Source organism: Pipistrellus kuhlii, unplaced genomic scaffold (assembly GCF_014108245.1).
Source record: "Pipistrellus kuhlii isolate mPipKuh1 unplaced genomic scaffold, mPipKuh1.p scaffold_m20_p_8, whole genome shotgun sequence".
Lineage (NCBI taxonomy): Eukaryota > Metazoa > Chordata > Mammalia > Chiroptera > Vespertilionidae > Pipistrellus > Pipistrellus kuhlii.
The window spans coordinates 15536475-15549254 of NW_023425584.1; the positions used below are offsets into that span (position 1 = coordinate 15536475).

The 12780-nt window shown below is 42.4% G+C and overlaps 1 protein-coding gene across 10 annotated transcripts in view; it reads left to right on the plus strand.

The window, feature by feature from the left end:
* Nucleotides 1–12780, plus strand: part of GEMIN5 (gem nuclear organelle associated protein 5) — a 35338-nt gene that overhangs the window by 20069 nt on the left and 2489 nt on the right. For 3 of the 10 annotated variants that reach the window (XR_006740698.1, XM_036423716.2, XM_036423714.2), the window contains exons 17-27: nucleotides 21–134; nucleotides 663–788; nucleotides 2007–2105; nucleotides 2505–2642; nucleotides 3829–3976; nucleotides 5223–5342; nucleotides 5824–6034; nucleotides 7219–7473; nucleotides 8930–9092; nucleotides 9846–10350; nucleotides 12288–12384. Coding sequence is in view for 9 of the 10 variants with exons in the window: in XM_036423716.2 (XP_036279609.1) it covers nucleotides 21–134; nucleotides 663–788; nucleotides 2007–2105; nucleotides 2505–2642; nucleotides 3829–3976; nucleotides 5223–5342; nucleotides 5824–6034; nucleotides 7219–7473; nucleotides 8930–9092; nucleotides 9846–10350; nucleotides 12288–12384 (1976 nt within the window). In the remaining variant the exon portion in view is untranslated. Of the gene's footprint in view, nucleotides 1–20; nucleotides 135–662; nucleotides 789–2006; nucleotides 2106–2504; nucleotides 2643–3828; nucleotides 3977–5222; nucleotides 5343–5823; nucleotides 6035–7218; nucleotides 7474–8929; nucleotides 9093–9845; nucleotides 10356–12287; nucleotides 12385–12780 lie in introns of those variants that run through there. The other 7 variants (XM_036423715.2, XM_036423717.2, XM_036423720.2 and 4 more) reach the window with 6 other exon arrangements.

Genomic DNA, 12780 nt, shown 5'->3' on the forward strand with positions numbered 1-12780 from the left:
AACTTTTTTTCTTGATGTAGTTTCTAGAGAACCAGTTATATGCCCTCCAGTTTCCTTAGGCTTAGAAAAGCCAAAAGTCATCGTTAATAATAAAGTCACTTTACTGAAAAAGGAGCCACCTAAGGACAAGCCAGGTTGGTATTTACTAATTAAAATACTTTGTTAAAGCGTCCTCAAACAAAAGTTACAGGCAACTGGGGTTTTAGTTGTTTTTAAGTTTTAAATACTTGTGTTTTGATTATATCTCAATCTTGAGTCATACTTATTGATTGATTGATTGACTTGATTTGAGAGAGAAACATCGATCAGTTGCCTCCCTCCCGCATGCAGTGAACCCAACGAACCCAACCACCTTTTGGTGCACAAGATAACGCTCCAACCAACTGAGCCACACCAGCCAGGAAGGGTCATACTTTTTAAAACATTTTCTAGTACTTGATGAAGTGTTGTTTTGCAATTGATACTGCATCACACGTGTTCACAGGGTCATGTTTGTTTGCTGTGAACATTGCCTCGAGCTCATGTAATTTGAAAGCTTCTTTATAATAGAAGGGACTTTCTTTGCGCAGCAGTATCCTCCGGTAGGTTACATTCACACAAGTAGGCATTCGGTTTGTTTCTGATCTGTTCTTTAGATGGTCTGTACTTCTGTTACTTTTCAGAAGCCTTAGTAATGAAGAAGCGAAAAGCCCGTTCCATGCTTCCACTGAGTACAAGCCTGGACCACAGGTCCAAAGAGGAGCTTCATCAAGACTGTTTGGTACTAGCAGCTGCAAAACACTTCAAAGGTACAAAAATACACTTCCTTGGCCCATCTCTAGTCTTCTGGGAACTGGCACAGAGAGGCACTTATTTGTTAGAATGAATGTGTAAAATTGTATGTATTTCTTCTACATTCTTTTCCGTTCTTCCCTTCCTATACCCCATTGCCAAGCTCCCTTTCCTGAGCCTTTCCATCTGTCATAACCTTAACCACTGTCAACACTTTCCAATGCTCTGCTTTTATTGTTATAAATCAAACTAGAAGTCCATTGCATGAAATTCACGCACTGGCAGGTGTGTGTGTGGGGGGGGGGGGTGTTCCTCAGCTCAGCCTACACAGGAGCCTTCAGGGGATGTCCAACTGATAGCTTAGACCCGATCCCCATGTAGAGTGGGCCTAAGCCCATAGTCAGACATCCTTAGCCCTGCCACAACGGCAAAAGGGGCTCCCTTCTGTGAGCCCGGCTTCTGGCTGAGTGGCATTCCCCCTATGGGAGCGCACTAACCACCAGGGGGCAGCTCCTGCATTGAGCGCCTGCCTCTGGTGGTCAGTGTGCATCATAGTTCCTTGGTTCTGTCAATTTGCATATTAACCTTTTATTATATAGGATTGTTACCAGCCATCTGGGTGCTAGAATTGGTATGATGGCTTAAATATCTCAGCATGAATGAACAGCATCTTCAATGTAGAAACAAAATTATTTGCTTATTAGAAATATCATAATATACAGTACCTTTAAGAAAAATTAATGGAAGTTTTTTTACAAAATATTTTTTGCTTTTAACTTTCTAAAGCCCTCATCTAATGCCTCTTATTTTTATATTGCAGCAGTTGTATATTTTTAATTTTACATGTTAAAAAGGAATGCTCAGTATAAAGAGAATATAAGTCTGTCTCCCACCTCTAACATCCACTCCTTCATTTCTCCCCAAGGCCACATTACTATCATTTTGTCTTCCTCTAGAGATATTTTATACTCTTATTATATACTCAGCCCCCATTTTGGAACTTTTGAGCAATCTATAAACTAAATTGTCTCATTGGATTGGCCCAAGCTAAGTTTAACAAACTATATATATTTTCCTGTTTTGCTACCTTTCTCTCTGTTAGGGTAAACAAGGTCATAGCACTCTTTCTCAGGGTCTGCACATAACACTCGGAAGTATTTAGGCAGAAAACAGTAACCAGCGTAATCACTTAATCTGATTTGTGTGTGTGTGTCTCTTTTGTCTCTTTGAATTAGCAGAGCTAAATGAGGATGTGTCTGCCGATCTTGAGGAAAGATTTCACCTGGGACTGTTCACAGACAGGGCTACCCTGTACCGAATGATGGAGGTTGAAGGTGAGGCACATTTCGTCAATACAGTCCCCTCCATCTTTATGATTCCCTGATGCTTTATGATTCCCTCTTTTATGGCTACCATCCTGGGGCCTTGAATGGTTGGTTTTACATGCCAACTAATGAGGTTTTGAGCTCCCCAATTTGCATACTTATATTTCAGATCCTTTGCATCTGTCATAAGACCTTAAACAGTGCTCACTCTAAGTGACTGAGTAAAAGTGATTGAGTGTGCTCTGGCCCCATTGTGAGCACTCTGAAAGGTGACTTCCCCCATTAGCTAGTGACACTGTATTCTAGGAGTTTTGTTCCTCTTTTATCCTGCCTGCCTTCTTTTTGTAGAAGTTAGTGTAGACAGATGCTTCTGAAACAGCTTCCAAACATTCTTTTTCTTCCATGTAGGAAAGGGTCACTTGGAAAATGGCCACCCTGAGTTGTATCACCAGCTTATGCTTTGGAAAGGAGACCTAAAAGGTGTTCTCCAGACTGCAGTGGAAAGAGGGGAGCTGACAGACAATCTCGTGGCTATGGCGCCAGTGGGTATGTTCTTTTCAACTAAAGCTCTAACCTCTCAAGGATGCCCACTAAAGATGGATAGTGTCTTGGAGAATAATTTGACCATTTCTAATAAATTTAAAATGCACATCTTACTCAACTCACTGTACTAATTGTAGGAATTGAACTGTACACACATGTTCAACATGGTACATATTGATGGACTATTGTTGCAGCATTATTTGTGTCCATTAGTGAGAGACTGGTTACATATATACAGTAGAAACTCCTACAGATACCAAAAGAATGAGGCAGCTTCATGCATTCTAACATGGAACAGGACTCCAGAGTATTGAAAGTGAAAAGAAGGGAGGTGTAGATGTGCAAAAGCATATTTAATACTCTTGTCATTTATATTTATACATGTGTGGTTGTGTATTCATTTTCAAAGGTTTCAAAAGAAACTAATAATAATGATTATCTCTGAGGAAAGGATTGGATGATATGGGTGGGAAGATGCTAGGATAACAAGGAAACCTTTTATGCCATGTCCAGCTTTTTAGCTTTTTATTTAATACTAGAGGCCCAGTGCACAGATTCATCCACTAGTGGGGTTCTTCAGCCTGGTCTGCAGGAATTGGGCTGAAACCAGCAGTCTGACATCCCCTGAGGGGTCCCAGAGTGCAAGAGGGCACTCTGAAAAGTTGCTGTAGCTGGACAGCTCCTGCGTTGAGCATCTGACCCCCGGTGGTCAGTGTCCATTATAGCTACCGCCATAGCTATCACCTGGTCAGCTGGTCACTTAGACTTTTTTATATATATAGATGCAACACATACACAGAGAGTATATAAGTAAATCATGGATTTCACAAACTGAATACATTCTTGTAACCAGCACCCATATCAAGAAACAACATTAGTTGTACCCTTCTCTCATGCTCCCTTTCCATCAGTATCCACACACCCCAACAAGAGTAACCACTACCCTGACTTCCATTCTTTTGTTACCTTTTTAGTTTTGTGTTATTACATAATCAAAGAAACAATTTACGTGGGTGTGGGGAGTAGGTGAAGCAAATGATCTGTAGTAGCTATTGAATTATCTAAATTTTCTGCTTAATACAGTAAAAAGGCATTTTCAACCCATATTGAACATTCTCTTCTTTTTTTCCCCTTAAACTAGCTTCTTATTCAACCACGTTTTCTTTTTCTTTTTTTTTCTTTTTTTAAGCTGGCTACCATGTGTGGCTGTGGGCTGTGGAAGCTTTTGCCAAACAGTTGTGTTTTCAGGAACAGTATGTCAAGGCTGCCTCTCACCTACTTTCTATTCACAAAGTGTATGAAGCTGTGGAGCTGCTCAAGTCACACCATTTCTACAGGTCTGTATAACCCAACAGTTGAGCTAATAGTTGGACATACCATGAATTTAATCTACTTAACAGCTCTAGCATAAAACCTTTACAGTAATTAAACATGTGAAACATACAGAAATATGTTATTTATTAAGAATACTAGCTTAACAAACATCAATGTGACCCACAGGTTGAGAACCACTAGCAGGGTCACCTAAAAGCATCGGAAAACACAGATATTTACATTACAGTAGCAAAATTACAATTATGAAGTAGCAACAAAAATAATTTTATGGTTGGAGGTCACCACAACATGAGGAGCTGTATTAAAGGGTCGCGGCATTAGAAAGGTTGAGAACCACTGCTTTATAGTGTTGAACTCTGTTTTGGCAAGCAGTAAAGTTGCTTATGGATCGGCTTGATCTTTTAATGGCTTGTTTTGAAGCTTTTCTTAGGACAGGTTAAAGAAATCCATAATCTGCAATTAGTTTGTCCTCCTACATTCTGGTGTCTTTACTGAATGTCTCATATGTTCAATAAATCAGAATTGTCATGTCTGACTGGTCAAAATTCAAAAGTCCCAATCCCCTAATAAGTTCAGAGATATATTCCCTGACTCCTCTTTGTCCAGCCCTAAGGAGGTCCCCACACATGCATGGCTTGTGTTTAGCCAAAGACTCAATAGGAAGTTCTGGAGCTCTTCCTCTGGACAGCTTCTTCCTTCCCCTTCAGTTCCACTTGTTTCATCTCTTCTAACTCATTGTTACTGCTTCATCAAGGACAGGGGACCTTTCTCTTTTTAAACTACAAGAGTCACCACCTTGACTCTTGCTCAGATGCCAGCAGTTATCCTTCATTGCTCTTGCACAGTCAGTGCAAATGTCAATACAGTGAGACGGCAAATAACCTCTTAGCATCATTATTATTAAAACAGGTGGGGAGAGGGGTAGGGCTTAAAGTAAAAGTGCATTTGTTAGTGAAGCAAGCAGTGAGACAGAGAGTAAGGCCACTCCACAGGCAGACCAGCCCCTAAAATAGTTTTGACTTCATCCACCCAAAAGGGCCTTGGGGACCCCAGGAATCTGCTGACCTGGGAGAAGAAATGAATGCAGCATGTGGTTTTAGCTTCCTGTGTATGCAGGAACTTCATTTTTTATAAGAAGTAGGAACACCAAAAAGGGGTGGTTTGTCCTATCTTACAGCCCCTCCTAGGGGCCCCTTAAAGAGAAGCCTTTTCTTTTCAGGTTGGCTAATTATCTGTTCTTGCCTCTAGGGAGGCTATTGCAGTTGCCAAGGCCCGCCTGCGCCCTGAGGACCCAATCCTGAAGGACCTGTACCTCAGCTGGGGAGCCATCCTAGAAAAAGATGGCCATTATGCTGTCGCTGCTAAATGGTAAGTCTGGGGGAGACAGGAGCACACCAAACCCAGAAGAGCGGAATGACAAGAATGACAGTGGTCAGCTTAGAGGTGGAGGTCAAGTGTCTAGAAAACAAAAAGCAGAGATGTATTAAACCAGCTTGGTAAGACTCATCTAGCTCTTCCTCCTTGATAGGTAAGTACAGCATCCTAACTGTTCATGTAACCCCAGTAGCAGTGAGAAATCTCTTTTAGGGACATCTTGCACCATCAGATAAGAAAAATGGGAGAGAATGACTCCTTTACTTGGGTTCAATTCAGCAAGTATTGCGATTCTTTTATGTCCTTGACCATATAATGCTGTCTCTCCTCTGCTGGCTGGACTCGGCTGAGAGCTGGTGACGGTGGCTACCTGGGAGCACAGGGGCGAGAAAAGGCCCCCGAAAGAAATGACCTGGCCCTCTGAGAGGAATAGGAGACCTGTTTATGACACTTTGAGTTTTATTTTGTCTTATAGCTATTTAGGGGCCGCTTCCGCTTATGATGCAGCCAAAGTTTTGGCCAAAAAGGGGGATGCAGCATCACTTAAAACAGCCGCAGAGTTGGCTTCCATCGCGGGAGAGGATGAGTTGTCTGCGTCCCTGGCTCTCAGATGTGCCCAAGAGCTGCTTCTGGCCAGGAACTGGGTGGGAGCCCAGGAAGCCCTGCAGCTCCATGGAAGTCTGCAGGTCAGTCTGTTGTTGCATCTTCTGATAATTAAGAAAGGGCCCCAAACCCTTTTCTCACCAAACTCCGGGTGAACAACCCAGTTACACAAACTGTACTGATTTGGCAGATGTCCTGGACACAGTATCCCACGGAAGTACCCTGGCTTGTCAGTTGCCATATGCAAAGTAGGAGCTAATGTGGTCATTCACAGTAATTCCCATTGCGCGTCAGTTTGGGAATAGACAGTCAGCTGAGTCCTGCCTGGGCTGGCAGCCTAGTGGCTGTTTGTTATTGTCATCAGCACATCAGTGACGAGGGGCGACTCTGAAGAGGAAGAGGGATTGGCTCCAACAGAAGTCATGGTGCTCTGCCTGTGGCACCCTCAGGCTGTGTGCCACCAGGAAGTGTGAGACTGAAACCTTTGTGCCCATGTGGTTAAAGATGACTGGCTTCCACTGCCCGTGTGAGTGTGTGTGTGTGTGTGTGTGTGTGTGTGCGCGCGCGTGTGCGTTTCCTCTGCCTTTTGTGACACATCAAATTTGAGATGACTTTAAAGGCAGGTGCTGTAAGTCTAAGCTACGTGTTGTTCTGATACGAGTTATCTTGGCAGCGTGGCACTGATACCTTCCCATGCATCATTGAGAAAGTTGTGTTTGCAGGATCATACAAGGAATCTCATGGCAACTAAAAACCAGCAAAAATCTTCCCAGGCCTTTCTCGGCTTTCTGCTCTGTTCCAGCAGCTCTCTGATAACTGTTTGGACGTGGCCCTTCCCCACTGCTCCAGCTCCCATCCACACCGTTTGCTCCCGCACCTTCTGCCCATTAGGCTCTTCTCTGTACTTCACTTCCTTTTCTCAAGTTTGGGCAAGAGAAGGAACGGATGAGCCCAGACCATATTTTCTCAGGCGAACAAATCTTGGCTGATCTGTATGCATCTTAAATTGCAGTGGGCAGGGCTATCGTTGGGGTTCCACGTTATAAAAATGGTTGTTTGGGCACCAAGGGCTCTGGAAGGAATTCCTCCAAAGGATATCTGGAAAAGCTGCCTGCTTGATCACATTCCCCCTCGGGTACAACTCACATTGGGCAGGCAGCCACTAAGGGGTTTGGCTGCTACAGACGTAAAGGGGGCACTGAGAAACAGAGGCTGTCTAGCCAAGCGCTTTGCCTGCCAACAGTTCCTCTCCTTCGTTGGGTTCCAGGGCCAAAGACTGGTGTTCTGCCTTCTTGAGCTCCTCTCTAAGCACCAGGAGGAAAGGCAGCTGTCCGAGGGGGAAAGCTCTCCCGCATCTTACAACACCTGGTCCGCAGGCATCGCGGGGCCCCTCACGGAGAGGGTGACTGCGGTATGGAAGAGCGCCTTCGGCCTGGACACCCCCGAGCAGTACCGGGCAGCACTGCAGCAGCTGCAGACTATCAAGTACCCGTCTGCTACGAATAACACCCCCTTCAAACAGGTACCCATCTGCGTGAGCTTCGCACAGCAATCTCTCAGTTGTAGGAATTCCTTCATCGATGCCTAGTATAATGAAACAAGTCCGATGCCAGTAGGCATTTCAGAGAAGACTACCTGTAAAGATCCCTTCAGACTAAATAAAGCCCGTTAGCTTTGAAGTTAGAATTAAATTGGCATTCCCTTTTTTTTTAATTTACAGGGGTGACACCATTTTATTGACATTCCCTTTTAAAAGGAAAAAATAAGTTTTTTTTCTATAGGAAAGCAAAGAGAATAGTGTTCAACCAGAGTTAACAAATGTTCACATTTGTCGTTTTTGTTTCGTAGTATTTTAGAGGGTTGTTTTGTATTTTCTTGTTTTTTGGTAAAGGAAATACAATCCAGTTGAAATCCCTTTTGTTTTATTCCTCAATCCGGGCACCAAACACAGCCCCTACATCAGAACATACATATCATTTTGTTCATTGATTGTTGCAATGACAATTGTTTGTAAAATTTATCCAGAGATAAAAATTGATTCACTGTAACTATTCTACCTGTCCTATGAATATATATCTCAATTACCTATTTCTCTTTTGAAAATGAGAGGACATTACTATATTATTGGTAAACGAGACTTCCTCAAATGATATGACACTTTGGAAAATGGTGTGGCAGTTTCTTACAAACATTCACGTGCCCAATGACCCAGCAATCCACTGCCTAGACATTTCATTAAAAAACAAAACTAGGTGTCCACACAGACTTGTGACAGCTTAGTTCACGACAGCCAAAAACTAAAAACGGCCCAAAAGTCCATCAGCTGGTGAATGGATGTGCAAGCTATGGTACAGCCATACAGAGGAATACTATACAATGCTGCAGTAAAAAGGAACACATTACTGATACACAAAAGCATTACGTGAAAGAACCAAGACACAAAAACTACATACTCTATAGCTCCATTTATATGAATTCTAGGAAAGACAAGATTAAAGTGGCAAAACCAGACCAATGGTTGCCAAGGGCTAGGGAGAGGGCACATGGAAATATTTTCCAATGATGAAAGTGTCCTATCTTGGTTTCTGTTGTAGTTACAGCGTATATATCTATATGGATATGTATATATTTATCAAAACTCATCAAATTGCTCACTGAAAGTTGATAATTTTTCTTATAGTTCAGATCTGCTTGTTTTTCATTATAGATTTTAGTTCCGGAAATGCACTTTTTGTTTTAATTACATACAAATGTAAAGGCATTTTCCTAACATGAGTAGACTTTAACTCAGACAGTATATGTTGTTGTGTAGCTATATATGAAAGCTTCAGATAGGGAAGCAAAAATGAATGGTGGAAGGAGGACCTTTCTTAAATGTTGACTGTGTACTCTGTCCAAGTGCAGTTACTGGGAGCACTGGTGTCGTCCCAGTGCTTTCTGTGGGGGGATGTGTAACAGGCTCTGGCCTCTCCCTCCAGCTCCTGCTTCACATCTGCCATGACCTGACGTTGGCAGTGCTGAGCCAGCAGGTGGCCTCCTGGGACAAGGCTGTGGAAGCTCTGCTCCGGGCAGTGGTCCGGAGCTACGACTCGGGGAACTTCACCGTCATGCAGGAAGTGCACTCAGCCTTTCTTCCTGAGGGTGAGTGACCCCACACACACTGATAGATGGCTCTGGGGTACTTACTGCTACTGTGTCATTTAGTAGAAAGTTTGGGCTCTCTTACCTAGGCTCCTAAGAGATACAGCCAGAATGTCTGAGCTCTTTACCTGGCCTACCTTACGCCTCCTATTTACTTTCTACATAGTTTAAAAGCAAGAGAAATAGCATTATTCTCATAATTAGCCTGGAGAAGCACAAAAGATAGACATTTCTTGCTCTGGCTGGGTGGCTCTGTTCGAGTGTCGTCTCACACACCAAAAAGGCTGCAGCTTCCAGTCCTAGTCAGGGCACATACCTAGGTTGTGGGTTCATCCCCAGTCAGGGCATATACGGAGGCAACTGATGAATGTTTCTCTCTCACATGGATGTTTCTCTCTCCTACCCCCCCCCCCCCCCAAAATCAATAACATATCCCAGGGTGAGGATTAAAAAAAAAGACATACTTGAGTTGCATAGTCACTGAACTCAATCACTGTGATTTTTCTTCATAGACACAATAGGATCCCCAGAGCCTTCAGTCAGACAGATTGAATACATTTTATGTCATGACCGACTAGCCTGTAGCATCAAGAACATGGTCCTGAGCCAGTAAATGTTGAGCTTTGGTTGGCTTTTGGTGGGAGGTGGATCACTGCTGTCCTTTTCTTAGTCTCTTAGGCAATAGGAAACAACATGCAGATTTCTGGCCGATAAAGGAAATGCACAACCCACGACCTTTCCTTCTTTTCCTAGGCTGTGATCACCTAAGAGACAAGCTGGGTGACCATCAGTCCCCTGCCACACCAGCTTTCAAAAGTTTGGAGGCCTTTTTCATCTATGGGCGTCTGTATGAATTCTGGTGGTCTCTCTCCAGGCCTTGCCCTGAATCTAATGTCTGGGTAAGGGCTGCCCATAGTCGGACAACCTCTGGTGAACAAAGCCAGCAGTCGGATGATGCCAGCTCTGAAGAAACTGACCCCCAAGCTCCTCAGCCAGAGCCAAGGAAGCCTCCAGAACTAGACATGAGACTCACAGAAGAGAGTAAGCGAATGCTGAACACTTGTAAGGAGCTTTTGTCAGAAAAGCACGCCAGCTTCCAAAACTCACAGAGAACTGTTGCTGAAGTTCAGGAAACCTTGGCAGAAATGATCCGCCGACACCAGAAGAGTCAGTTCTGCAAATCCACAGCGAATGGCCCTGATAAAAATGACCCCGAACAGGAAGCCGAACAGCCCCTCTCCAGTCCTCAGAGCCTGGGGTAAGTACTGAGTCAATACAAGATGGAATTAAAAATGCCCTCCTGGCCGAAACCGGTTTGGCTCAGGGGTAGAGCGTGGGTCTGCAGACTGAAAGGTCCCAGGTTTGATTCCCGTCAGGGGCATGTACGTTGGTTGCGGGCACAAGAGGCAGCTGGTCTATTTTTCTCTCTCATCGACGTTTCTAGCTCTCTATCTCTCTCCCTCTCTGTAAATAATCAATAAAATATATTTTTTTAAAATAAAAAGTTAAAAAAGTTAAAAAATAAAAATGCCCTCCTGGGTTCTCACAGAATCACAGCATAATCAATACATGACGAGACTGATCAGGACACTTGGAAGCAGCATGATTTAGTGGTGAACACACAGGCTTTGAAGTCAAATGGGGGTTCTAGTCCTGTCCCTCCTATGACCTCAGGCAAGAGTCTCAATGTCTCTGAGCTTTAGGTCTCATCTGTAAATAGGAATACCAACTCCTACCTTGCTTAAGAATTAAGTGAAATCACAAAATTATTAACAATAGTACAGTAAAATACTACCTTTGCACATTAAGTAGATTCCCCAAAAAAAATTAATCATGTAAAATGAAATGTATTATTTGCATCACTAATGAAAACTATTGCTTAGTTGTTCTGTACTATCACAAAAAAATAAATAAATAAATTAGACAGCTGAGATCGGTTTGGCTCAATGGATAGAGCATCGGCTTGGGGGCTGAGGGGACCCAGGTTCGATTCCTGTCAAGGGCATGTACCTTGGTTGCGGGCATATCCCCAGTAGGGGGTGTGCAGGAGGCAGCTGATCGATGACTCTCTCTCATCGATGTTTCTAGCTCTCTATCTCTCTCCCTTCCTCTCTGTACAAAATCAATAAAAAAAATTTTTTTTTAAATAGACAGAACTGCTCGTGAACTGAGAGAAATCAAATGATCAAATGATGCTTTAGCATCCTAACCATATGGATGACAGGAGCCTGTCACCAATCACTGTAGAGCTTGCATTATTATAAGGCACTTTGCTATGGGTATTTGCAGTAATTAAGTTATTGATTGGTTATTCTGATAAGTGCCTTTTACCTTATGTCCCCCAGAACAATGCCTAAAACAGTAATTAGAATTTTCTTAAAATATATTTTATTGATTTTTTTACAGAGAGGAAGAGAGAGGGATAGAGTTAGAAACATCGATGATGAGAGAGAAACATCTATCAGCTGCCTCTTGCACACCCCCTCTACTGGGGATGTGCCCGCAACCAAGGTACATGCCCTTGACCGGAATCGAACCTGAGACCCTTTAATCTGCAGGCTGATGCTCTATCCACTGAGCCAAACTGGTTTCGGCCAATAATTAGAATACTGATCAACTTAAAGCTGTTAATAACTTTACCAATTAAAACACTTTAACGTCCTTATATTAATTGCTCTAAAAATACTCCCACTGAAATCTTGATTCATAATTCTGAATTACTTCTCCAATAAACTACTACACTCTAAGCAGCTTTAGATTTGGTTTTAATAATAAGAAAAACAGTTCTCTAACCCACTAAGTATTATAGCTCTTAACCTTTGGATCACAGGACCCTTTAAGAAACTTAACACACTCTTCCAGGAAAATGTACATCCATACACCCCATGAGTAAGAGCCCAGCTCTAATTCCCCAAATAAATCTAGGCCCTCTACTCTTGGCTGCAGGTTGAACCCCCAAGGGTCCTATATTTTCATTGGAGCAGTGTGTCTAAGGAGTGGGGATTTGGAATATGATAAGGAGTAATATTGCATTTTGAAAACTTTGTCACATCATATTTAATTGCCTTCTCAAACTTTTTTTAAAGATGGGAGATAAAGACCCAGGTGATAAAGAAATTTATTTATAGGCAATTGGAATAAAAGTTACCTAGGGCAAAACATATATGACTTATACTTTTTATTATTATTCACCAGTAAAGAAGAGAAAAATGAGCCACTTTCTCTACCTGAATTAACCAAAAGGCTTACGGAGGCGAATGAGAGAATAGCTAAGTTTCCTGAGAGTGTGAAGGTAAGATTTATAGCAGTTCATTTGGTAAAACATTACTTTTTGTAATATCAATTGACTATACCAAATTCTTTAAGATCATCTACTTTTCAGTTTCTGAAATCTCTACAAATTTCAATGTGCTTAAAAGTTAGAATACTTGCCTTTGGTTAGCTAAAATGTTTTGTGAGAGTAGAATTATTGACAACAGAAGCAGTTTTATACCTCAGTCTTCAGAGAAATCTAACAAATTTTATAATTAGGAGGTAAAGTAAAATTAAAGTTAGTGTCATGTATTTGATAGCTTACAGATGGATAAGTGTATTTGGATGTGGCCCAGGTGGTAATAGAAACATCACTTTTCAAATTAATTGCAATAGAGCTCTAGAAGATTGTATTCGTTGGAGCAGGATGTCCCAG